General features: G+C 49.0%; 1 protein-coding gene across 7 annotated transcripts in view; it reads right to left on the bottom strand.

Annotated features, from left to right (window-relative positions):
• GOLGA3 (golgin A3) overlaps positions 1 to 25,682 on the bottom strand; it is a 46,232-nt gene that overhangs the window by 3,875 nt on the left and 16,675 nt on the right. For all 7 annotated transcript variants that reach the window (XM_027956353.2, XM_060400695.1, XM_027956352.2 and 4 more), the window contains 18 exons: positions 24,986 to 25,097; positions 20,515 to 20,821; positions 17,230 to 17,432; positions 15,049 to 15,186; positions 13,298 to 13,459; positions 12,690 to 13,058; positions 11,853 to 11,930; positions 10,823 to 11,086; positions 9,594 to 9,688; positions 8,603 to 8,819; positions 6,916 to 7,059; positions 6,086 to 6,283; positions 5,183 to 5,299; positions 3,038 to 3,177; positions 2,317 to 2,449; positions 1,980 to 2,102; positions 1,071 to 1,235; positions 42 to 205 (listed from right to left, as the gene is read on the bottom strand). In XM_027956353.2, the coding sequence (XP_027812154.2) occupies positions 42 to 205; positions 1,071 to 1,235; positions 1,980 to 2,102; positions 2,317 to 2,449; positions 3,038 to 3,177; positions 5,183 to 5,299; positions 6,086 to 6,283; positions 6,916 to 7,059; positions 8,603 to 8,819; positions 9,594 to 9,688; positions 10,823 to 11,086; positions 11,853 to 11,930; positions 12,690 to 13,058; positions 13,298 to 13,459; positions 15,049 to 15,186; positions 17,230 to 17,432; positions 20,515 to 20,821; positions 24,986 to 25,097 (3,129 nt within the window). The remainder of the gene's footprint in view (positions 1 to 41; positions 206 to 1,070; positions 1,236 to 1,979; positions 2,103 to 2,316; positions 2,450 to 3,037; positions 3,178 to 5,182; positions 5,300 to 6,085; positions 6,284 to 6,915; positions 7,060 to 8,602; positions 8,820 to 9,593; positions 9,689 to 10,822; positions 11,087 to 11,852; positions 11,931 to 12,689; positions 13,059 to 13,297; positions 13,460 to 15,048; positions 15,187 to 17,229; positions 17,433 to 20,514; positions 20,822 to 24,985; positions 25,098 to 25,682) is intronic.

The raw sequence follows: 25,682 nt of genomic DNA, 5'->3' as shown, positions 1-25,682 counted from the left end.
ATCTGTAAAGACTAAGCCATGGAGCCCAGTGTGGTTCGTACTTGAGCTGCTGGAGGCAGCTGTTGAGGTTCTTGAGGGGTTCCTTGCTCACGGCAGGAGGGGGCCGCAGCAGTTCCTCCAGCAGCGAGGCCGGGACAGGGCAATCGGGGATCTTCACTGGTGTCACGGGGCTGGAAGAGCTGGCTTCTCCTTTTGGCTCCTTTCTCTGTTTTTCAAAGCACACGGCTAGTTTCCCACTTGGAGGCCTACCCCCCGACCCCTTCCCCAAGGGTCCCTGCCATCACACGTGCTTCTGGAGGTGCCTCCCCAGCTCCCCAAGGGTTTCTGGGGAGGCAACTCCCACTCCGCAGAGCTGGAAGTCTCGGGGGTTCAGGAAATGTCTGCTAAATAGAAAATCTTCTTCCTAACCATGTAACAAATACTATAGTCCTGGCTCTTCAGGGGCATGGACCTGACCAGAGGCCCCCTAATGACAGCTCACAGGTGGGGCTTTCCAGAGAGACCAAGGCCTTGACTCTGAGTTTCCCTGAGAAATTAAGTCAATTTTCTGACTCGTAAGACTCCCCTTCCTTGGACTTCTAACTTTTTCCATAGATAACCAAACCATGCTAAATAAACCTCTGAATCTGAGCAAGATCTTTGCACCAGCAGAGTATTTACATAGGCTGAGGAGAGAAACAAATTGTGGGTAAACAGATAATCTGAAAGAGCTCATGACAGCAGTTTCAGGGGTTCCTGGGCCCTCGAGCCTGTTCTGGCAGCTGTGTGTCCCAGCTGGGCCCACCTAGAAGGCCAGGGACTCTTGTTAACACAAGCAAACCATGCCCTCATTTGGTTTGTAAAGCATATTACAATAAAATGGCATCTGAATTCATAGAAAGAGGCCAACGTTCTGTTAGAAAAAGCACTAAATTAAAAAGATTTGGCCAGTGGTCCAAAAAGAATATGCCATCATCATTTCACATGGTTGTTGCCCAACACTGATTAAATGTAACTTTATGACTGAATGGCTGCCGACCATCAGCCAACACGTCTACAACGGCCTGCTGATGGCCCGGGCGGCCTCATACCGTCTTGGCTGCTCCTCGCCGCAGGTCCAGCTTGAGCTGCTGGTTTTGCTGGAGCAGTGTCTTCATGTTGTTCTTCAGTTCTGACACTTTAGCTTGAAGCATAAATTTATCTTTCTGGGTCATAGACAGGTCTTCCCGTACCATCTCCAGCTCAGATTTAATATTCTAAAGAAAGTGGAGTCATAGATTTTCAAACACTGAAAGATCTTAAGCACACTGCACAAATCTTAGTTTGTACGTCACAATTCTAAGGGGCTGGGGCTACTAGCCTGGCTTTGTACACTAAAGCTTTCATGTGACGCTCCCCTCCCAGCAACACTCCTCTCTAGGAGTTTACACTGCAGAGAATCCAGTTACAATTCTGTCCTCAATGTTCCCATCCAAACTTCAGAGCTTCTGCCGAGGAACCAGTAACATTCCCATACCCACATTTGACAATGAACCCAATCCTTGTATAAATTCCAAGGTCAGCTACTAGAATAAGCTTAACTGTTCCCAAGACAGAAGACAAAGCAGTTCTGATGATTACAAGCTGTCCATCCACATGTAGGAATCTCAGTCAGAGTCACCCCCCGCCCCCCAACCCCGATCCCATCCTCGAGCAGTCAAGACCATATGTACATAGACTTCTTCTCAGAGAAGCTCATCACACACTGGTGAATTGCACTCTCATATATTGGACTTAACGAAATCTCGTTCCTGGGACAATTGCACAGCTCAGCCCAGGGGCTCTGGTCTCTCTGCTCGGTGTCCCTCAGCTGCCTGACCTGGGCTGCTTTCTGAAACATGAATGATCTGGTGTGAGCACTCAATCCATCAAAAACTCTTGCTGTGCATGTAGCATGCTGCTTGGCATGATACTGGGAAGAGCTGGGGGGGTTGCTGCTGGGGCCCTGACGTGACCTGTACCTGTAACGACTGCTGTATTCCATCCAACTCCTGTTTACTCTGGTGCTCGGTCAAGTCCAGCTGCTGTTTCAAGGACTGGATTTCTCTCTCTTTCTGATCCACCTCCCATTTGAGATTTTCCATCTAGAGACAGAAAAACATCACATGATCCAAAGAATTTTAAAATGGCTTTCTTGCATTATAAAATTGCTGTAACTCTATCTCTTCGTATCATTTAATACACTTAGGGGAAAAAAAATCCCTTTCCAAGAAGACGGGGAATGAAGTGAATGTGTCAAGCAGAGTCTTGTTCTGTAAGCCCTGTTAACTGGGGAGGGAAAGTTGCCCAGTGAGTCACCTCTTGGTTTCCTATGGGTTCTTTGCTCAGCTGCTCATCCAGCTGCTTCTGCAGCAGCTGGAGCTGGGTCCGGGCCTCTGCCAGCTCCGCCTGGAATTCTGCTATTTCCTGTGAGTGCTTCCCCTCCTGGATCCTAGCACAAAAAATGAGAAGGAATAAAATTACAGCGTTCTTCCAATGACCTTCCCACTCAAAAACGCTTTCAGTTGACTGTTAGATGTCCTGGGTAACATTCATAAGGACAAAACTCACGTACCGCACTCCCTGGATGGGGACTGTTCTAGGAGCTGTGAATGCACTTGCTCAACTAATGCTCACAACCCCTGGGAGGGCTTCTCCATGAATGCCCAATCATAGATTACAATGGGAGGGAAAGTGTCGCAGAGTTCAATGCATGTGCACTGCCCAACACATGTGCGCTTACACACGTTTGAGCCGAGACCCCCCAGTGGGAGCCCACAGTGAGCATCAGTGGTGGGCACAGCCCCCAGGGCTCTCTGTCCTCACAGAAGGACCAGCAAGGCACAAAGTGGGAGCACACAGCATCAAGGTCAAAGTTTCAGTGTTAAGCTGCAAGCATTCTGAGATAGCAATTGGATGCATTTTTCCTCCTTAGATCTGCCTCCAGAGATCTGCCCAGCAATTTGCTAGAACACGGGACCCTGGTGTGTCGAAGGTGCTAACTGGAGATGAGATGGTGGTGGCACCCACTGCTACTTACTGGAGCCCGTCGGCCTCTGCCTGTAGCCTCTGGACCTCCTGCTCCTTGGCCTGCAGCTCCTTCTTCACCTCGCTCAGCTCTAAGGTGGCAGCCTTAAAGTGGCGGCGGTTGTGACCCGCTTCTGCCTTGGCTGCAGCAACCTAAAACAAAAAACATTAGCACTGTCAAGGACAGAGGCAGAACCTCACAGCACGTGTGGAGGCAGCTGCCCCAACCCCCACCTCCTAGCCGCTCTTGCAGGCCTTCCTTCCACAGCTTTTCAAGGTGCCTGTCAAGGATGAAAGTACTGAACACACACTTGGCCTGAAAGCATGCAACGTGGCAGCAGCACCTGCTGAGCGAACCGTTATGTTCAATCTTCTTGGCCTCAGTGGTTCTTACAGTCATTCTCAAGTGTATCTGCATATTTCTTGTTACTTTTGTTCATAATTTATGTATTGAGGAAGAATCCACCTTTCCATCAGACCATCTAAGTGTAATAATGCTACTGCTCATTTTCCTTTAAGGATGTAACTAGCTTTTTCATGGTTAACAACATTTTATCTCAAAGTTTCTGAGAAGATAAGCAAATTCTCAGAATATAACAACATTTTTCATTTGATTTTCCAATATTTTAGTTTTCTTGTCTAACTACACTAGCAGGTACTTCATGTAAAAGAAGTTTAATAAAAATATTTATAGTATATGACAAATGAATATAGAAAGAACTCATATATTCCTGGAAAAACTCCAATAGACGGTGTTAGCAGTGGTTGTCACTAGGTAGAGATTCAAGATACTTTAATCTCCACATGCACTAAAAATTGTTGCTAGTATGTACTATTTTTACAATTAGGACCATCAGACCAAATGTACTTGGAAAAATAGGCATCATTTACAATTACTGCCCTTAAAAAAAGAAATCAAATATACATCATCCCCCCAGCATTTCCTTAAAAATTGCCTAGTTACAACTTCTTTAAGGTGAGAATAAAACTATTAAGTGATACCTGAGTACAAATCAAAAGACAGAAGGTGGGGGACAGAAAAGCAGGGAGTATTGCTGACTCAGTTTAGAACCATCAGATATGCAGCAACTGTAAGCAAGGATTAAATATGGCAAACAAGGCACATGTGGGTCAAGAAGAAGCTAATAATTGATCATAAAAGAATCTCTGGGGACTTCCTTGGCAGTCCAGTGGTTAAGACCCTGTGCTTCCAATGCAGGGGACACGGTTCAGATCCCTAGCTGGGGAACTAGATTCCACATGCTGTGCAGTGCAGCCAAAAAATATTTTTCAAAAATAATAAAAACTAAATAAAAGAATGTCTTACTGTCTCACTCATGAAATAAAAAAAAAATATTTCCTTCTATCTCTAGTGCATTATCATGGAGAAATGTAAAAGTAAGTGGCAAAACCCAGGTGACATGCACCTACACACGCAGGAGTGTGCCCACGACAAACATGTTCTGCCGTCTGCTCTGAGAAGGCACTGGGGACAAGCGGGCAAACAAGCCACAGACCTTGTCCCAGGATGCTGATGTTCTCATGAGGAAAGAGCTAGACAGAAACCACAGATGATGCATCATGATGGTAAAACTTTAAGTCTACAGCCTGAGGTCCACTCCACTTGTGGGGTGGCCAGGGCAGGCCTCTCTGTGGGATGAGCCACTGATGATGAGTTCACTGATGCACTAGTGAACATCTGAGCGTGGAAGGCAGCAGCCAGGAAAACTGCTCTAGATGTCGAGAATGGCACGGGTCTCCAGAACCACTGTTCTTGGGTGCTTCTTTAACACAAATGGGGTCATCATATACTGTTCTTCAGTTTGCTTTTCAGCTCCACACTACATGCAGGGTCTCTTTCCCCAGCAAAGACACAGCTGTGGAGCTCTGTGCACACATCTTAGATCCGCACAACTGCCCCTTAGTTTAATCTAAGCCCTTTCTTCCACTGACGAGTACGGAGACTCCCTCCAGGCTCTGTCACCAACCCCATGACGACACCCTGTCCTTGGACCCATCAGCAAAGGTATTCACAGAGAAGTTCCTGGAAGGGAACTGATGTGTCAAGGGTACTAATGCTGAGTTTTTAGATATTTACAAGTTACATTCCAAAAGGCTCTGTGAGGTTGCAGTCTGATACCAGCTGGAAGCCACACACCTGCTCCTCGAGGCCGTGCACCATCACCTTTTCCTTCTGTAGTGCGGCCTGCAAGGCCTGGACAAGCTGCTTCATCTGGCGGTCCTCTTCTTCCTTGCGCTGCAAAACTGCCTGCACCTACAGCACATTCCAAGAGGGGTAAGGAAGGAAGGACATCAAATTTCCAAAGCCTGAAGAGCCCTGGGAGAAAGCACAGGCCACTGTGATCAGGGTCATGTGAGGGAATCAAGCATTACGTGGGAACAAGACATCATGACATGTTATCAACAAAGGTACAAGCCAGGAAAGTGTGAGATTTCTACTTCTGGAGAACATTGTTCTCAAAACTGAAATTGCAGATCACGTGAGCACAATCATATGATCATATTCAAACATAGGGTTAGGAGCCCAAAAGATGCATATAAATCAGGGGTTATCAATGCAGTTGTCTTCATGGCGAGGAAGGTAACTCAGATGGTGGGAACTAGCACATAGGAAAATCTGGAAGCTCTTTAAAGCCCGGATTATTCAAGGCAGGGGCTGGGCTGGGCTGGTAGAAAACCCAGAGGGGCTGCAGAGCTGAGGAACTGACAGCGGGGTCTGTAGGGTGACATCCACCAGAGTTCGAACCCCAGTGCTGAATCACAGGAGGCCCTCAGGTCGGAGCTAGGAAAGGGTCTCCTCTGCACCCCCAGGGAACCTTAGGGACTGAGTCTAGCTCCTTTACAGCTCAGCTCCCCTGCTCCACCCCCACCTCAGGACAGGCAGAGGGGCTGAGGCTTCAGCAGATCCTCTGGGCCTCCGTCTCCATGCCTCTACTCTGCAGGCATCTGTGATGAAGCACAGACGATGCAGCCAAGGCCCTCAGAGTCTGCCTGGCCTGCAGCAGGTTTCCTCCTGCTTCCGGCAAATGAGTTCCAATACCTGAAGGTTCAGCTGAACTAGGTCTGCTTCCCTCTTGGCTAATGCCGTCTCTAAGATGCTGTTGTGCTCTCTCAAGGCTGCATTGGACTGCCCGAGGCCCGTGAGCTTCCCTCTCTCGTGCTCCAGTTCCAAAGCTAGCTTCTTATTGGTCTCCTCAAGGCGCTTTATCTTCCTCCTGAAGCCTCTGGACTCTTGCAGCTGAAACAAATCAAAGTCACCGGTTTTTGGAGCCACTGTACTCCAGGCACCGAATGAATAATATCACAACGCAACAACACACAGCTGAGCACCAGATGCAGCAGACCCTCGCTCCACAGCTGGCAAGGCTGCTGTGGCCACGCCTGCTTCTCTCCTAGACCCACAGCTGACAGCCAGTCCTCTCCTGCGGACTGTGGGCTTCTGGAGAAGCACATCCAGGTTGGAGCCCAGGCAGGCCCAGAGCTGAGTGTGACAGAGATGACCATGAAATGTGCATGCAGCCTGCAGCTCCCGACAGCCACCTTGGGACACTGTGCAGAACCCAGGGGACATCACCATGCTGCAGCACGTGGCACCACCTGAAGCCATAGCTGTCTCTGAGCCTGAGGGTTATGTGGAGATCTTCCGGGCTGGGTTTCTTATTTGCCACACTGAAGTGAGAGCAGGCACAGCAGGCCTCACTGAAGTGCATGAAGGGTGTCCAGCAGTGCAGGTGGTCAGACCCAGGGGAGTGGATGGACAACCCCCAGAAGCACAGAGTGGAGGCCAAGCACTCAGGCTCGGCTGCACCCCGACCCTGCACATGGGGCAGTGCTCATCCCTGGGCAGTGGGACGGCAGGGCTTGGCCTACCTCGTCCTCCAGCTCCAGCACCTTCTCCCGCTGCTCCTCCAGCTCCTGGCCGGTCAGTGAGATGACCTCCTGTAGCTCCCTCTCCAGCATCATCTTGCTGTGGCTGACAGCCTGCAGCTCCGCCTCCAGCACCTGGACCCGCTCCTGACGGCCGGGATGGAAGGTGCGTTTGGTTAGGGTCTCACCAAAGCCCCGCACGTCAGCATGAGGCTGCCACTGACGGCAGCGCACTGACGGCATGAAGCTGCCAGCCACATGTGACAGCCTTCCCTCTCCTTCAATGAGACACAATGAAGTACCAGGTGTCACACAGTAATGACTAACTTTTTCAGTTAATGCTTTGAAAAGACAGAAAGGTAAGAGCTATAAATTATTATCTTTGGCAAATAAGTAGATTAATTAAGCAGACAGATACTTTAAAACAAAATGGAAACTGCAAATAAGTTCTCCTCCTGATACTGTATAAAGTAAGTGTGTGAGAGGGAATACTGAATTTATATATTTTGGCAAGAGAACACCACACTATGCTACAGTGTCCTCCAACTCATGAATTCTCAAATTGATAGAAGAGAAAAACAAATATGAGAAAAAAATACAAATACTAAGTTTAAGTGAAATGACTCAAAATCTGTGGGTAATAAATGAAATGCAAATTAACTGAGGCAGAGCTTCATGCCTACTAGCGGGTGTGAAGGGAGGTGGTAGGCTCCACATTGCCGGGATCTGGGGAACCAGGGCACTTGTGACCAACACAGAGTGGCAGTGCAGCCCCAAGGGAAACCTGAGGGCCTTTACGTATGAACACACCCCTCTACACACACACACACAGAGGACAAGCACGCCTGCCTGCTGCCCTGCCCTCCCTCCCACAGGCTCTCCCTCAGGATGCCAGAGGAGGAAGAGAGGCTCCAGAGGACGCAGCCCTCAACCCTTGCCACGCGCACATTCCCTCTTCCTTCTGACGCCAAGCGTTTCATAGCCACTTCCATCCACTATGCTACACATGCTGTCTGACCCATGGGCTTGTCTCCAGCACCGCCCCCCACCCCCGTTCCCCTGGCGCTGGCCTCCACAGGGCACGGGGCTCCGCGAGCCCCACCATCAGCTCTTCCCATTGCCATCCTGCCGCCTCCACTTCGCTCCCAGCACCTCAGGCGCCATTACTACCCGAGGCTCCCCTACCTCCACCCGGGGCAGGTCTCAGTCTGCTCTGTCTCACGCAAGAGCCAGCCCAAACTTCCCCTGCAGCCAGACACCCACCCACCCCGTGCCCCCAGACCCAGCACACAGCACAGCTGGCACAGGAACACCCGTCTGCTGAGATGCCCCCTTTCACTGAAGGTGAATTCAGATGTCACCTTTCCCAAAAGCTTTTCTGGACTCTCCAACCCTCACCCTGAACCCTCACATGCCGCACTCATGCGCTCACAGAGCTTCACCTACTTACAGAGCCTAGTCCCCACAATGAGGCAGAGGAGGACTGGAGCGAGCAGGGGGCACTCCACACGCTTCATCAGGGTCCCTGGTCATTTCACGACCATGAGGTATCTGAGAAAAACACTGCCCACACGCTTGCCCCACATTGCTTTTCTAGACACTCTAAGAGGGTTTCGGAGGAGAGCTGCCTATAAACGTCATGCCCCTACACCAAGTCTCTGCAAGTGGCCGAAGCAAACGAGTTACCCACATGCAAGGTGAGGTCGCTGCCGCCGGTGGCTGCCTGGGCTCTCAGCTGGCTCAGCTCGGCCTCGGCCGCCTCCTTGGCTGCGAGGGCCTCCTGCAGGCGGCGGCTGAGGATGCCCACTGCATTCTCATAGGCCTTGTGCTTGGTCTTCATCTCCTTCTGTGCGCTGGTCAGGTCCGAACCCAGACGCTTCATCTTCTGCTTCTGTTCTGTGATGGCCCTGGGATGTGGCAGAGACAGAAGGAATTTCAGCTCACCTCTGAATTCACATGCCATACCAAGCACACGCGAAGAACATGTCCATCCAAGCCCCATTCCTCTAGGGCTCTGGATGGAGGCTGTCCCGGCTCCACCCTGTCCAGCTCCGCCACTGCTCAGATCTGCCTCCTCAGGATGTGGTTGGTGGGTGCCCCTGAGGAGCCTAGCACTGCATTTCAATGGCCCCGCTCCCCTTTTGGAGCTGTTTAGATGATTAGGTGGAGGCAGAAAGAGTCCCCTCCTACCAAAAAGAAAGACTTCCAGGGATCCTCCTGATCAGCAGCAAGAAACTCAACATTCAGGCTCACAGTAAAACAGTGGCTGACCAGAGCAGAGTGCTATGGGACACACCTTGGGAGTGGAAGGGCCTGGAGTGGGCTGAGGGGGACCAACACAAGCCTCCGCCCTGGGCAGGGAGCTGGGGCGGGAAGGGCACTACAACAAGTTCTTGACACAAAAAAGCAACAAAAACAAAAACAGACAAGGGAGTGTTTGTGAAAGGATATGTTATGTTGGCACATCCACGTGTAACCATCAAGTCTGGACGGAATCACTTTTGCAGCTTTAAATCTGAACTCTGACATCTAAGCCTCCTGGGGTAGACCAGTGAGGGCTGGACACACCGTGCTGGGGTCCCCTGGTGTGGACCAGTGAGGGCTGGACAGAGAGTACTGGGGTCCCCTTCATGGTTCATAACCCCGCCCGACCTCCCCCAGCACATGCCCTGCCCGCATACTTCGTGGCTTCTTGCTGCAACTCTTCTATCTGTTTCTTGAGTACCTCGTTGGCCTCCGTCAGAGCGACCATCTGCTCTTTATCAAACTGCAAAGACTTCAAAGAAAGACAGGAAAAGACAAAATGAGGAGCGTCAGGCCCTCCACCCGAAGCCCCAGTGTTGGGACCGGCTTCCTCGCGGGTAAATGGTGCCCTCTCAGGGCTGCCTTACAGGTCACAGGTTTTGAGGAAGATCCAGACAGAGAGTCCTGAGGTAAGTGACAACTTTAACAAAGGTTAGGAGCATCCTGAGTTGCCTGTGCCAAAGAATGTGGTGGAAACAAGTGAGAAGAACTGGCCAGTGGGGAAACCTCTGGCATCCGGATCCCACCCGGGGGCCCCACTGGACTCCCTGACAGAGCCCCGAGGCCCCTCCTTGGTTTCTCCCAGCACGCCCGGGGCAGCCTTGTGCCCCCTCCTGGCCTCACCCACTGCCCCGTCTCCCCCTGTGCAGTGAGCACCAGCCCCCAGGCCCAGCTCGGCCCTCAAAGACTGAACCCCTCAGTGAGCCCTGTGCTCCCACAGCTCCCAGCCCTCTTGTCCCGCCTGTACCCTCACAGCCCTCAGCTGTGGCCTCCAGCCCACCTGCCCCGCTAGACCCTGCCTGGCCTGCTTGTGGGGTTTCTGACACATCACATGTAAGACAAAGCCCTTGGTCTGACTCCCTGCCCACTGTTCTCCCAGGTCTACCGTCTGCCTCAGTTTCTCACACTTGCCATGCTCCTCAGCTGCAGGAATCTGGCCTGAGGTCTCCCTCTCCCCATCCCATTCCGGAGACCCTCTGATACTGCCACCACCATCTCTCACGGGCTCCCTGCCTCCACACTTGCCTCCCTTCAACCACAGGGGCCTTCAGGCATGCACAGCGAATCCGGCTGCACATTTAAAACCTAGAGCACAAACCAGCGTATTCCTCATGCACCCTGCCACCCGCACAGAACTCTGTGCCATCCCACACCCAGCAGCCCCCTGGCTTTCTACTGACTCTCCAGCTCTCAGACGCTGGTTCTAGGCCTCCTTCACAGCTGTATCTCTGCCTGGACCACCCCTCCCAACCCTCCAGCATCTGAGCTCCAGGAGGGCCTTTTCCAAGTTACTTTTCTAAAAACCTCTCCACATGTCCTTGCCCACCCACCATACAGCCCCAGGCACGTTCAGCTGAGCCCTCACACATCAGACGTGCCCCCAAACCTGTAACTGCGTCTCCATCTCGTCACGCTCCCTCTGGGCCGAATGCAGGTGCCCTTCGAGATCCACCACCTGCTGCTGGACCTGTGACATCTCCTTCTGCAGGCGTGAGTGCTCCACCTCCATGGACCTCTTCTCCCCTTGAAGTTTCATCAACTCCTGCCGCAACTCCTTCACCTCTGAGTCCAGCCTCTTCTTCGTGGCCTTCAGCTCACTGATGAGCTGGTCTTTGGAGGTGGCATCGCGGCGGTAGGCCTCCACCATCACCTGCCCAACAAAGACAGAAGCTGCAGCCAGTGGGGTGGGGCTTCCAAGGGGTTGAATGGCATAAACAAAAACACTCACCGCTTACATCTACAACACTTTTGGGGAGCGAAGATAATGTATTTCAGCAAATGCACGATACCGCCTACTGAGATGTCACAATTTTACAGTCCTCAACATGTCTGGGTGAGACACATAGCAACTACGCCAGCCGCTGGGGTTCCTGACCATGTCACCTTCTTGGGGGAATGTGGCCATTCCTTCTCCCTCTACTTGCCCTGCCTGACTTCTGAAGGCACCCCTGCTTGCACCTCAGTGACAAAATCCCCCACCACTTATAACATTCTCAGTCGCCCTTCCTCGGACCCTTGGTGACACTCTGTGTTCATTCGTCCAGAGCAGAATTGGCTTCACTAATGTGAAACACCTTATTTCAATGCTAGACTGTGGTGTGACCGTTATCAAAGACACGTTGAACAAGAGGCTTGGGGCTCTGTGGAAGCAACACGTGCTCATGCTACGTGATGGCAGGGCACATGATCTGTGAGATAATAGATGCCAAGCCCATCCTGAAAATGCACCTGACTTCAGAGATATAAAAATGGGAGGGGTGAGATACGTGTTTTAGAATCAGTGAAGTGCCTTAAAAAACCTGGAGCCAAGCTGTTACCTTCCTCTTGAGTGATTTCTTTCCAGTGATAAGATTAAACATATAGGATTTTCTTTATGCACTTGTTTTGTGGGAAGAAAACTAACCACATGTTCTTACCTTTTGTTGAAGAAACTGTTCCTTTATTTTCTGTGTCTGCTTTTTCAGAGCGCCAGCTTCCTGTTGCAGGTGCTCCACCTATGAGGGACATGAGTGCAGATGTTACACTGATGGCTCCAGGAGGGCCCTGTGTCTCGGGGGGACACATGTGCACAGAGGCATCAACAACCTGCCTCCGAGCATCCTGTCCTAGAAGGTAACAGTCAGTCAGTGTCTGCAGAAAAAGTGTACCTACTCCTTGGAGAGAAAACACGTCACTGACTTCCTTTTGATGTTCATGGAACAGGATTTGAAGACAACATTGTTCCTGACACTAATTCTGCTTCCTCCACACCCTGCAGTTTTCTTGTTCTGTATTTGTTTACTGGTTGCTTGCATCACAGCATGGCAGCTCCCAGGTGTGGGACCATCAGGCCATCTCCCCACCCTCATCCACTCTGTCGATGTGTCCTGGAGGTCACACTAAAGTCAGGCAGCCAGGAAGGAAAAAAAAAATCGAAGTTCTAAGTGGCTTTTCCCAAGTCTGAGCTCCTCATCGTAGGTAGATTCAAACAAGCATTTCCTGGCAGATTACTTTCAAAGCCTCCAACAACTGTTTTCTAGTTTTCAGCCATCTCCACACCCAGCCGCCGACCCAGGACTGGAAGTACCACACTAGAGGCTATGGACCCTTTCCCCACTGAGCCCTGGGCCCTGCCCTGCAAGTGTTCCTCCATGTTTAAAAAGCAAGGTGTTCCAAAACAGGACCAAACAAATAAAATGAATGGCCAGACAATGAGCATTACTTCTTGTATGCATGATTTCCATTCATAACAAAGTGACAGCAAATTGCATTACCTGGCTGGACTTGATGGCTAATTCTTGTCTCAACTGTTCTAAAGTGTCCGACGTGTCCTGGGCCCCCTCTTCCAGGCGTTTCACCCCTCTATCGAATTCCTCTCTGCTGCTCTGGGCTGCCTGCAGAGCCACCTCCAAGACGATCTTCTCATTCTGCAGGGCCTGGATGGTGTCTTCTCTGGAGGCAGCTTCCCCCTGCAGCTCCTCCAGCCTGGCCTGCAGCTCATCGTAGCGCACCTGCAGGTCCCCGAGGGACTGCTCCTTAGTCTGCAGAGTCTCCTGCGTTGAGGTGAACTGCTTCAACAGGTCCAGGTGCTCCTGCTGCAAAGCCTCCAGCTGCTGGTCTCGCTGATGCAAAGTTAACTTCACCTGGAAAAGAAGGAACCAAAGTCAATGTGACTGCTCTTGAACAAAAACACCGTGTGCTCCAAGAGTTTACTTTTTCTGTGCTCAGGTTTTAAGCAATCTGGATGGATGCTCTGGAGGCAGCCTTCGGTGTAAAGCTGTGGCACAGAACATGAGTAGAAGATGGACAGACCAGCACAAATGAGCACCGTGAGGCTGGCTGTGGCACCGGGGCAGTGACGAGAGCCCCAGCAGGTGCTTGCCTGCTCCAGTTGCTGCTCCAGCACCGCCGCCGAGGCTACCATCTTTTGCAGCTGCTCCTTCTCGTCTTCAAACTCCTCAAGTCTCCTCTGCAGGTCCTCCTCTACCATCGTCTTCGCCTCTTGAATCTGCACAAAGGCAGCTTCCTGGTCCAGCATGTCAGCCTGAGCCCAGAAGAAAGAAAATTTCTTAAAAAGCAGGATTTGGACTTCCCTGGTGGCCCAGTGGTAAAGAATCCGCCTCCAAATGTAGGGGACATAGGTTTGATCTCTGGGCCAGGAAGATTCCACACACCTCAGAGCAGCTGAGCCCATGTGCCACAACTACTGAGGCTGTGCTCCAAAGCCCAGGAACTGCAACTACTGAAGCCAGTGCACCCTAGGGCCCGTGCCTCACAACAAGAGAAGCCACGGCAACGAGAAGCTAGGGCACTGCAACAGAGAGCAGCCCCCACTTCCCACAACTAAAGAAAGCCTACGTGCACCAAGGAAAACGCAGCACGGTCAAAATAAAGAAATATTTTTTAAAAAGGAGGATAACCTGAAGGCTACAGATTCAACAGACAAACCAACGACCCTGGAGAGAAGCCCTGGTCTCCATCACCAACCTGTCCACGACCCACAGACAGAAAGCCCAAAAGTGACAAGAGGGCAGAAAGCTGGTGTCCTCCTGCTGCCCATGAGACAGGCTAGCTGCTTACTCCTTTACCACAACTCCCTTGCTGACTCTTGGACCCGGCTGAAGAGAGAAGCAAGCGGTCCACCCGGTTTTAAGAATTAAGATAAAGTGATGAATGAAAACGCCATGATGACCACTTGTGTGAAGACAGGCTGTACAGCACATCCCCATTTTGGGGTGTGATACACGGCACACTCTTCCACAAGATTATTTCCTGATGCCACTTGGTAAAACTAGAGATCAGGGCCAATGGGGCAAATACGGCATTCATCGTGACTATGTAGATAAGACTGAACATCTGGGTGTTTTCTTAGGAAAAAATGCATGAGCTTATAACTTAAAATCTTCTCAGTTCTTTGACACTGAGCCCTTGAAACATGTTTGACAAAACATGACTGTCTTTTAACATCCACATCATCTGTGAGGACAAAGGCGCACATGGGGAGGCAGGGACCACTCTTGTCATAGGATGCCAACCTTCCACGTGCTCCTAAAAGACCACTGATGTTCTCGGCATAAAACTGCCCTGAATACACTGCCGGGATGCCGCAGACCCTTGTTCGCCTTTACTTTTCCAAAAAGCCTGTGAAGCAGATATTATCCACATTTAATACAAAGAGAACAAAGCCCAGAAAGGTTAAGATATTAAGTCCAGGGCCTCAGAGCTGACAAACAGCACAGTTCAAAGCCTCTGCATCTCCTTCCCCGGGGATAATCCACGGAGATGGCTGAACACGGTCCTAACTACTCCTCGTGGGTGCTGGAGGGTGAAATGTTAATGTAGGCTAAGGGCTGAACTAGGTTGGCCCACATGGCAGCTCACAGAAGGGCCACAGGTTACCACTAACAACTCAAGAGACAAGAGACCGGATGGGCATAGAGCGAACATGAGGGACAGAATGCCGAAACCTTAGATAACTGCAGATGGTTCAAAAAGGACATTTTTAAAGATATATGGACATATGTACATATATAGTACTAATGTTAACATGTATATGTGTGTATTGTTTTATTTTCTTGATCAACATAAAAGAAAAATACCCAAACCCCAAGACCCAGAAGGAGCTTGGCCCACCTCAATGCCCTGGAGCTGGGCGGCAATGCGCTCCTTCTCCTTGATGGACCTCTGCTGGGTTTCCGTCAGCTGGTGGGACAGGGACACGTTCTCAAGCTTCAGGTGCTCCAGAAGGCCCGCCTGGCTCATCTGTCCAACCTTCAGAGGAAAACAACAGAAAGTTTCAGGTTGCTAGACTCCAAACACAAGCCCAGCCCAGTCCAGCCCCTCACTCTGGTGGCCTCAGGGTCTCTGCACAGTGCTGGCACCCAGAAGGACCGTTCCCCAAGACCCCTCCACTGTGACACTCGGGCCATCCGGCTTCTATGTGCTTAAGAGGGGGTAGCCAGCAGCCCAGAACTCAGTGCTCATCACCCCTATGACGGTGCACTCTGTTGCAAGACCTGCACAATAGTTTCCACTGAAGGTGTATCTCTGAGCCCCTGAGGTGAGGGCCCTCATCTGGGCGGCAGGGACAGCCAGGAATCTAACCATCAAATGAACTGACCTATGGGGTGACACATCTTGGGCCCTGCCCTCTCAATGTCTGACTATCCTGGACGTATCAGGCTGACCCTGGCCCTTCCCAGGAAGAGGCACTGGCTATCCACTCAGTGTCTGACCCAGACCTTCAAGCACATCCCTTCCAGAGCCAGTGTGAATGCTCTAAGACTTGTAAGACGCCAGGTGTGGCCAGACGTTGTGAGCTTCAGGGTTTAAAATAGAAGGTGCTCAGAACAAGGGAAAGCATAATTTGCCGGGATTTTATTTCAAGGTAACAAAAGAATAAAGACCACCCTGCATTCTCCTCTAGCCTGAGCATTCCTGGGACATATCTATGCTACTGGGAAAAGAGGACAAAAACTTATTACACACTCTAATAAAGGAATACAAACTTGGGTGCCACAGGTATTTGAATAAAGAAGCTATGGTTCTCCAACTGCCATTCCCTTGGAATCTTCCATTTCTGTCTTCCAAATGCCATTTCTGAATTATGTCAGGACACATAAATCTCGCTTCTTTAAATTTTTTTATGCATCAAAAAATCCACAATAGCTTCAAAATTGCATTGATTTGCAATGATTTATTTCCACCTACACTGTATGTAAACAAATGCTTATCTATACGGTCCTCTTTTTAAACAGCACATGTTGAATCACATTCTGTGCTACTGTTTTATAACTGTTTTCATTTAGCAATATATTGTGATAACTTTTTCTGATTAAAAATTAATTTTTGTTAGAAAACTTATGAAAATAAAAATTACCAGAAATGGTACTGCTAAAAAAACATAAATTTTGTGTATTTATAGATTACAGATTTTTTAAAAAAGAGTTTTTGGTGGAGTAAGTACTTCATATCCTCCACTTGAGAAATAAAAGTTTCAATGTTTTGAACATTTTAACAAGTTAAATTACAATATTTAATCTGGACCAAAAAAAAAAAGCGGGGGGGGAGGTGATAAAACCCACAGCAAAATTCAAAGAGAAGACAGGCTGACCAAGGTACCATCAGCACCTTCACAATTAGTCCAATTAGTCCAAACCCTGAGATTTGGGGCAAAGTGTATTACAGCAATTTGCCTACCACTCCCGAGTGCCTCCAGAGCACCCTGCAGACCTGGACCCACACCTCCTCCCACTGACGCAGAATCAGGGGCCAACATGCTTGCACCCTAACAACATGGAAAGACAGAGTGGGAAGTGTTTCCTCCGGGGTCCGGGAAATGCGTGTCTTCTGGAAGGATCAGGTGATCACGCAGCTGGAGGAAGGAGCAGCTCCGCTGGGAAGCAGCGTGTACTGTGCTCTCTGCACGTCAGGAACACAAGACAGGAGGTGGTGAAAGGCGAGAGAGCTGGGGTGTAAGGGGTCCAGGACCCCAGCAGGCATGGATGTGATAGCTGGGTTCAGATAGCAGGTGCCCCTCAGAGAGGGGATGGGATGGATTAGTGAGAGCCAGGAACACAAGATGTCCCAGAGAGGGGGACTTTAGAATTTAAAATGCTCTAGCAGAAGCTGTGTCAGAACATCACAGAAGGCAGTGACTACACGTCTTGGGGTGTGAGCTAGACAGGTGGTCAGCAGATTTTAACAAAACCTTTCTATGAAATATAAACTCAGAAGTCTTTTCAATATGGAGGAAAAGCAAGTGTTCCACACAAGCCATGCAGTGTGGCCCTCTGGCCATGGTGGGGGCCGTACCTGGATGTGGGCCATCTCGCCCTGCAGCCTGACCCGGGCCTCCTGGGCCAGGGCGAGCTGCTGCTGGTACCACTGCCGGACACTCTGCAGGGACGCGATCTCGGCCTGGGATGCCTTCAGCTTGCTGGTGAGTGTGGCGCGCTCCAGCTGCACCTGTTGTAGCTGGCTCTGCAAGGCTGTCATCTGCTGCCGCAGGTCGTGCACTGAAACAGGCAAGCACAGTGCTCAGGCCACCGCATGGCCTGGGAAGCTCGGCCTACGCAGAGCAGGGACCTGCTGGTTCTTCTTCTCTTCAGCAGCGACGTCTAAAGTGCAAGCGAGGGCACTTAACCCTGGAGCAGGGCCATCCAAGTTGGGGTCTGGTCACTTCTCATCAACTAATAACACAAAACCTTGTTTTACATGTGCTTCTGTTGAAAGACACCTGACTTCATTTTCTGTGGATTCATTAACACTGAACTGACAGCTGACAGCACCCAACCTTTGCCTGGATGAAGCTTGTCTAGCATAACGATTTTCTCTGAAAAGCGCACCAAAACCATCCTGCACTTAGGAACACCAGACAGTGCTGGGGTTTACTGTAAATAGCAAAACCACCCCCAAAAGCACAAAAATAAACAAACAAAAAAATGGCACTAAATCGACCATAAAAGGGCACTTGGGGAACAAGAAGTGAACTGGAAAAACTGCACCTTGTACATCAGGCAACCCCCACGGTTCTCTGCTCTGCACCTGTCTGTAAACAACCAGAAAGAGCTCTGAGTAGATTAAATTCAGTAAGTTGGTGAATTCATAACTAGGGAATCTGCAAACAGGGAGAGCGACTGTGTGTGTCTGGGAGCTTTCTGGCTTGAGACTTTGGCCTGATGAAGTCTGTGAGTCATCAACAAACTCAGGAATGGTATCCACAAGAAACTCCACTGGTTTGCTGATATGGTCAACTCTTAACACGGATGATGGGAGGGGGAACAGATAAGAAATCACAGCACAAACCCAAGTCATAGTCCAAACAAAACCAGTCAAATATTTAAAAAATAAATTTCACCAAACACTTAAGAAAACTTACAATTTTAAATTCTAAAAATTTTAAATGAAACAAAAAAAAATGACAGGATTCATGACCCCTAACCTTGGGAAATCCAACCTCTGCTCTTGAAATCCTTGAGAACGGATGTGCCTCAAAGTTCAGCATGGTAGGGCTTTAGGAAGGCAACTGGAGCATCCCCTGCACCCCAAATCCCCCACCCAGCTGGCACTATACTGTGTGCGGGTCACTGTTGACCTGCTCTGGTCAGGTCAGACCTTGCAACCTGAGCACTACAGAACTTTTTGAACATTATATTAATAATTTTCTTAAGGGGCTGGGTATCATAAAATGCCCAGAGACTAAAAACAGTAGGCTGTTATATTTCTCAGCTGGTGCTCCCCACCACTCCCCTGCTTCCCCAGTATCAGGATAAAGCTCTTGTGACAGCAGCTTGTCACTCTTTCTTTTGTCATAAGATCCGAAACCTAGTCTCACAAGTCTTATGACCAAGACTCCAAGTGGGCAGACCTGGTCCCTCACAGCCATCCCGCCGCACCACTCCCCATCTCTCAGGCTCCCAGACTTCAAGGATGAGGGTGTCATCTATCCAGGCTTCTGGAGGACCAGGATCTGGGCTGACACGCCCCTGTGCTCTGAGTGCCTTCTCCCCATCTCCAACCCCCCACCCTTCTCCTACCCACAGTGCACAGGAGATGCTGAGCCCACAGACCAGGTTCTCGGTGCCTGGACGTGGGTGGCTCATGGACTCTGGGAATGGAGTGTGCGTCCCCAGGATGAGCAGAGAGCATGAGGGAAGGATCCCACAAGTCCTTCACTTACCACTAAGGCTCCCAGACTCCACTGTTTCATCTGTCTATCATTCTGAAGGGGGCTCCCCTAGGGACCCAGCTAGACCCAAAATCTGAACTTATGGAGGAAAAAGAAATATTTACTAGTCACTGGTCTCAGTGTTGCTTTTAAATACTCCAAACAGCATCTGCAATGCTGGACTAAGCAGGCGGGTCTAGCCCCCTAAGCAACAAACGACTAGGGAGACAGAATGAGTGGAAACAATTACATCTAACCATCAAAGGTCCAAAGTCCATTTCAGGGCCTAGAGGAGCTATTCCACGTTGAAGGTCAGGAAGGGCGGCGGTGAGGAGATAGATACCCTTCGCCCAAGGTAAGGAGCAGCGGCTGCAATTTGCTGGAGCAGCCGTGAAGAGATACCCCACACCCAAGGTAAGAGAAACCCAAGTAAGATGGTAGCTGTTGCAAGAGGGCATCAGAGGGCAGACACACTGAAACCATACTCACAGAAAACTAGTCAATCTAATCACACTAGGACCACAGCCTTGTCTAACTCAATGAAACCAAGCCAAGCAACCCAAGACAGGCGGGTCATGGTGGACAGGTCTGACAGAATGTGGTCCATTGGAGAAGGGAATGGCAAACCCCTTCAGTATTCTTGCCTTGAGAACCCCATGAACAGTATGAAAAGGCAAAATAATAGGATACTGAATGAGGAACTCCCCAGGTCAGTAGGTGTCCAATATGCTACTGGAGATCAGTGGAGACATAATTCCAGAAAGAAAGGGATGGAGCCAAAGCAAAGACAATACCCAGCTGTGGATGTGACTGGTGATAGAAACAAAATCTGATGCTGGGAAGGATTGGGGGCAGGAGGAGAAGGGGACGACAGAGGATGAGATGGCTGGATGGCATCACTGACTCGATGGACGAGAGTCTGAGTGAACTCCGGGAGTTGGTGATGGACAGGGAGGCCTGGCGTGCTGCGATTCATGGGGTCGCAAAGAGTCGGACACGACTGAGCGACTGAACTGAACTGAACTGAAGCCACCCCTTGACACGCATGCAAAAACATGTAGAATTCCACAAGTTCAACCAAAGATAACACTCCATTAGGCAAGTGGACACTTCATGTACAAATTAGAAGGGACAATAACCCCTCAGCACATTGATGGGACAGTAGGTCAGTCCCCAGAGCAGACAGGGAGAAGGAGATGACAGAGGATGCGATAGTTGGATGGCATCACCAACTCAATGGACATGAGTGTGAGCAAGCTCTGGGAGATGGTGAAGGACAGGAAGTCTGGCGTGCTGCAGTCCATGGGGTTGCAAAGAGTCGGACACAACTGAGCAACTGAACAACAACCAGAGCAGATGAGACGAAATGTCCAAGGGCATAGCCCCTGGGTACCTGCATACAACTAAGGGGCAGATGCGGGACCGCTCACCTGTGTTGTCCTTACTGAGGATGCTTCTCTGCATCTCCTCCACTTTGGCCATTAGTCTCTGATATTGCTCCTCTGCCACCTGCAGGTCACTGTTGGAGGACGCCAGGCTGGCATTCTTGGCTTCTAGCATGTTCTGCAGGTCAGTCATTGCCTGCTCAAGGTCCCAGCAGGACTGCTTCAAGGTGTCCACTTCTGAACTGAGTGAATCTTGCCTCTGCTGGCTGCTATGGCTATGCTCCAGCTGCGCCTGCAGCCTCGTGTGCAGAGCAGCCAGTTGCGCCTGCAGCTCAGCCTTTTCTTTAAGTGCCTGGAGAAACACACAAACAGCCATGCTGACTCTCGGAAAAATAAGTCACTTCCACCCTGCCTAATAAGAGGGCTGCCAAAACTCAGCCAGTGAGATAAAGAAAGGTGTCCAACAGGTGGCCTTTACAGGAAAGCACCACACTGTGCAAAATATTCAGGAACTCGAGCATTATAGCTATCCCAAAGAAGGGGATTCTCCAATCAGGCCCAGCAGGCAGGTAGGTGGGGTGAAGACAGAATGTGCTTGTTTTCTGCATGGCGGCACCTGAGCAGGCCAGCATGGGGGGAAGAATCTGTGATCACCTTCTCACCCACAAGGATGTTGAAAAAAGAAAAAAGTACACACAGACACACACACAATACCTTCACCTTCTCACCCACAAGGATGTTGAAAAAAGAAAAAAGTACACACAGACACACACACACACACACACACACACAGACACACACACACACAAAATACCTGAGAGCTGAGGGATCTCTAGTAGATGCAGAGCAGTCAGATTCAAGTTTGGGAAAAACCAAACCCACAGAACACATCAGCCGGGAAAGGACACCATTACATGAGGCCTTGCAGCCAGGGGCACAGAGCAGCCTGAGGCACCATCTGTGCTAGGTGGCAGGACCACAGGGACCCCTGTCTGATGGACATGGCAGGAACTGACAGGAAAGGTGGGGCCAGCAGAAGGCCCAGGCACTTGGAGCACCAGAGAAGAGACAGGGAGCAAAGAGCACAGTCCCCACTCATCAGCATCTCTCACCCACCATAAAGTCAGCCTATCAGGAGGTGCATGTAGAGCAATTTCAAAATGCAAAAAGGAGCAGACAGCTGTACATCAACATACAATAGGAGAAAAACAACCTTGGGAAGACAAACAACAGATACAACAAACAGAAGAACAAATACCCAAAGAAAAGAAGCTAACTGAGCAGATGCAATAAGATTTTGTAGTTAAGTATAATTAGTGTCTTCACAGAAATGCCAGCAAGTTTTACACCCGTAACAATCCACAAAGATCTTGGCTTGGACACAGCCGAAGAGCAAATCAAATTCCAGGAGGATTAGTTCCGTTCAATTGCTCAGTTGTGTCCAACTCTTTGTGATCCCATGGACTATGGCACATCAGGCTTCCCTGTCCATCACCAACTTCTAGAGATTGCTCAAACTCCTGTTCATTGAGTCGGTGATGCCATCCAACCATCTCATCCATCCTCTGTCATCCCCTTCTCCTCCTGCCTTCAATCTTTCCTAGCAACAGGGTCTTTTCCAGTGAGTCAGTTATTTACATCAGGTGGCCAAAATACTGGAGCTTCAGCTTCTGCATCAGTCTTTCCAATGAATATTCAGGACTGATTTCCTTTAGGATAGACTGATTTAATCTCCTTGCAGTCCAAGGGCCTCTCAAGAGTCTTCAACACAACAGTTCAAAAGCATCAACTCTTCGGCACTCAGCTTTCTTCATAGTCCAACTCTCACATCCACACACGACTACTGGAAAAACCATAGCTTTGACTAGATGGACCTTTGTTGGTAAAGTAATGTCTCTGCTTCTTAATATGCTGTCTAGGTTGGTCATAGCTTTTCTTCCAAGGAGCAAGTGTCTTTTAATTTCAAGGCTACAGTCATCATCTACAGTGATCTGAGTCCAAGAAAACAAAGTCTATCACTGTTACCATTGTTTTCCCATCTATTTGCCATGAAGTGATGGGACCGGATGCCATGATCTTCATTTTTTGAATGTTGAGGTTTAAGGCAGCTTTTTCACTTTCCTCTTTCACCTTCATCAAGAGGCTCTTTAGTTCCTCTTTGCTTTCTGCCATAAAGGTGATGTCATCTGCATGTTTGAGGTTATTGATATTTCTCCTAGCAATCTTGATTCCAGCTTGTGCTTCACCCAGCCTGGCATTTTGCATGATGTACTCTGCATATAAGTTAAATAAGCAGGGTGACAATAAGTAGCCTTGACGTACTCCTTTCCCAATTTGGAACCAGTCAACCGTTCCATGTCTGATTCTAACTGCTGCTTCTTAACCTGCGTACATTTCTCAGGAGGCAGATAAGGTGGTCTGGTATTCAATCCCATCTCTTGAAAATTTTCCAGTTTGTTGTGATCCACAGTCAAAGGCTTTGGTGTAGTCAATAAAGCAGAAGTAGATGTTTTTCTGGAACTCTCTTGATTTTTCTATGATCCAACAGATGTTGGCAACTTGATCTCTGGCTCCTCTGCCTTTTCTAAATCCAGCTTGAACATCTGGAAGTTCTCAATTCATGTACTGGCGAAGACTCGCTTGTAGAATTTTGAGCATTACTTTGCTAGCGTGTGAGATGAGTGCAACTGTGTGGCTGTTTGAATATTCTTTTGCATTGCTTTTCTTTGGGATTGGAATGAAAATTGACCTTTTCCAATCCTGTGGCCACTGCTGAGTTTTCCAAATTTGCTGGCATATTGAGTGCAGCACTTTCACACCATCATCTTTTAGGATTTGAAATAGCTCAGCTGGAATTCCATCACCTCCACTAGCTTTGCTCGTAGTGATGCTTTCTAAGGCCCACTTGACGTCGCATTCCAGGATGTCTGGCTCTAGGTGAGTGATCACACCATCATGGTTATCTGGGTCATAAAGATCTTTTTTGCATAGTTCTTCTGTGTATTCTTGCCACCTCTTCTTAGTATCTTCTGCTTCTGTTAGGTCCATACTGTTTCTGTCCTTTATTGTGCCCATCTTTGCACGAAATGTTTCCTTAATATCGCTAATTTTCTTGAAGAGATCTCTAGTCTTTCCCATTCTATTGTTTTCTTCATTTCTTTGCATTGATCACTTAGGGAGGCTTTCTTATCTCTCCTTGCTATCTCTTTGGAACTCTGCATTCAAATGGGTATATCTTTCCTTTTCTCCTTTGCCTTTAGCTTCTCTTTTCTCAGCTATGTGTAAGGCCTCCTCAGACAACCATTTTGCCTTCCTGCATTTCTTTTTCTTGGGGATGGCCTTGATCACTGTTTCCTGTACAATGTCTTGAATCTCTATCCATAGTTCTTCAGGCACTCTGTCTTCAGGCACACTTGCCACTTGAATCTATTTGTCACTTCCACTGTATAATCGTGAGGGACTTGATTTAGGTCATACCTGAATGGTCTAGTGGTTTTCCCTACTTTCTTCAATTTAAGACTAAATTTTGCAATAAGGAGTTCATGATCTGAGCCACAGTCAGCTCCTAGTCTTGTTTTTGCTGACTCTATATAGAGTTTCTCCATCTTTGGCTGCCAAGAATATAATCAATCTGATTTTGGTACTGACCATCTGGTGATGTCCATGTGTAGAGTTTTCTATTGCATTGTTGGAAGAAGGTGTTTGCTATGACCAGTGTGTTCTCTTGGCAAAACTCTGTTAGCTTTTGCGCTGGTTAATTTTGTACTCCAAGGCCAAACTTGCCTGTTACTCCAGGTATCTCTCATGTTCCACAGGAGGACAAAGTGAAAACCATGTACAACCAAAAGGAACCTTGAAACCTCAGTAATCACCTCTTCAGTCTGGAGTTTATGCAGCAGAGCAAGCATTCTAGTGTGGGTGCCCTCCCCACATCCCCACAGCACAGGTTACTGAGGGGACAGCCCCCACCCTCTACCCCACTGTCTTGACCAGACACCTCCCCAGGCCCTTGCCATCTTCCTGCCAAGTACAGAGGGTCAAAGGCAGCTGAACTGATTTACTCTGATCGTTGATAGGTATGCTGAGAATTAAGGGATGGAAAATGATTTTTCAGGCATATGCTAACCAGATAAAGCAAAATTCATATCAGAAAAAGCAAAAAGTACTAAAGGGACAAAAATGACAATTTCACTGGGCCAGAAAAAGGTGAAATCCACTCCAAAGATTGAACTGTTATGGTCTCTTAGGTCTCTAATAGCGGAGCTAGGAGGTATCCAAGGCAGATCCTGACAGAGATACAGGGAGAGACCCCACAGTCGGAGTGGGAAACTAGCATACCTCTTGCTAAGGCTGACAAACAGAACAGAGAAAAATAAATGGTTACGAGGACAACGCTGCTAATGATGATAAAGCTTCTTCTTAAATACATCTGTAAAACTTGGTGTGTAGTGAATAGGAAATTGTACATTCTTTCCAAAGACATGGCACATTAATATATCCATCAAATTTCAATTACCTGACTAGCTTCTAATGATAAAGCTTCCAGCTGTCCTTCGAGTCTCATTTTTTCTTTAAGAACCTGCAACATTTCATCATGAGTTTCAGCAACAGAGCTTTCCATGGACACACTAGAGGATAAAGACAAAAGGATCAGATGGTGGGAGTATAATTGATCATTATCTTCCTTTATACTGTCCATACTCTCCAGATTTCACACCCTTCTGGCTAGTCTCCCCTAATTAAAACAACTTTTTTTCATTGTGGTATAGGCTTCTCTCTAGTTGCAGCACTTGGGCTTAGTTGCTCCGAGGCACATGTGACTTTAGTTCCCTGCTGCTGCTGCTGCTGCTAAGTCGCATCAGTCGTGTCTGACTCTGTGCGACCCCATAGGTGGCAGCCCACCAGGCTCCCGTGTCCCTGGGATTCTCCAGGCAAGAATACTGGAGTGGGTTGCCATTTCCTTCTCCAATAGGTGAAAGTAGAAAGTGAAAGTGAAGTCGCTCAGTCGTGTCCGACTCTTAGCGACCCCATGGACTGTAGCCTACCAGGCTCCTCCATCCATGGGATTCTCTAGGCAAGAGTACTGGAGTCGGGTGCCACTGCCTTCTCCCCTTAGTTCCCTGCCAGGGATCAAACCTGTATCCCCTGCTTTGGAAGATGAATTCTTAACCATCTTTTCTAATTGTTAAAATTAGGTCAAGTCCTTAGGTTTA

Source organism: Ovis aries, chromosome 17, assembly GCF_016772045.2.
Source record: "Ovis aries strain OAR_USU_Benz2616 breed Rambouillet chromosome 17, ARS-UI_Ramb_v3.0, whole genome shotgun sequence".
Taxonomy (NCBI): Eukaryota; Metazoa; Chordata; class Mammalia; order Artiodactyla; family Bovidae; genus Ovis; species Ovis aries.
Note: the sequence above shows the minus strand (reverse complement) of the source record. Positions and strands in the feature narration are given on the sequence as shown.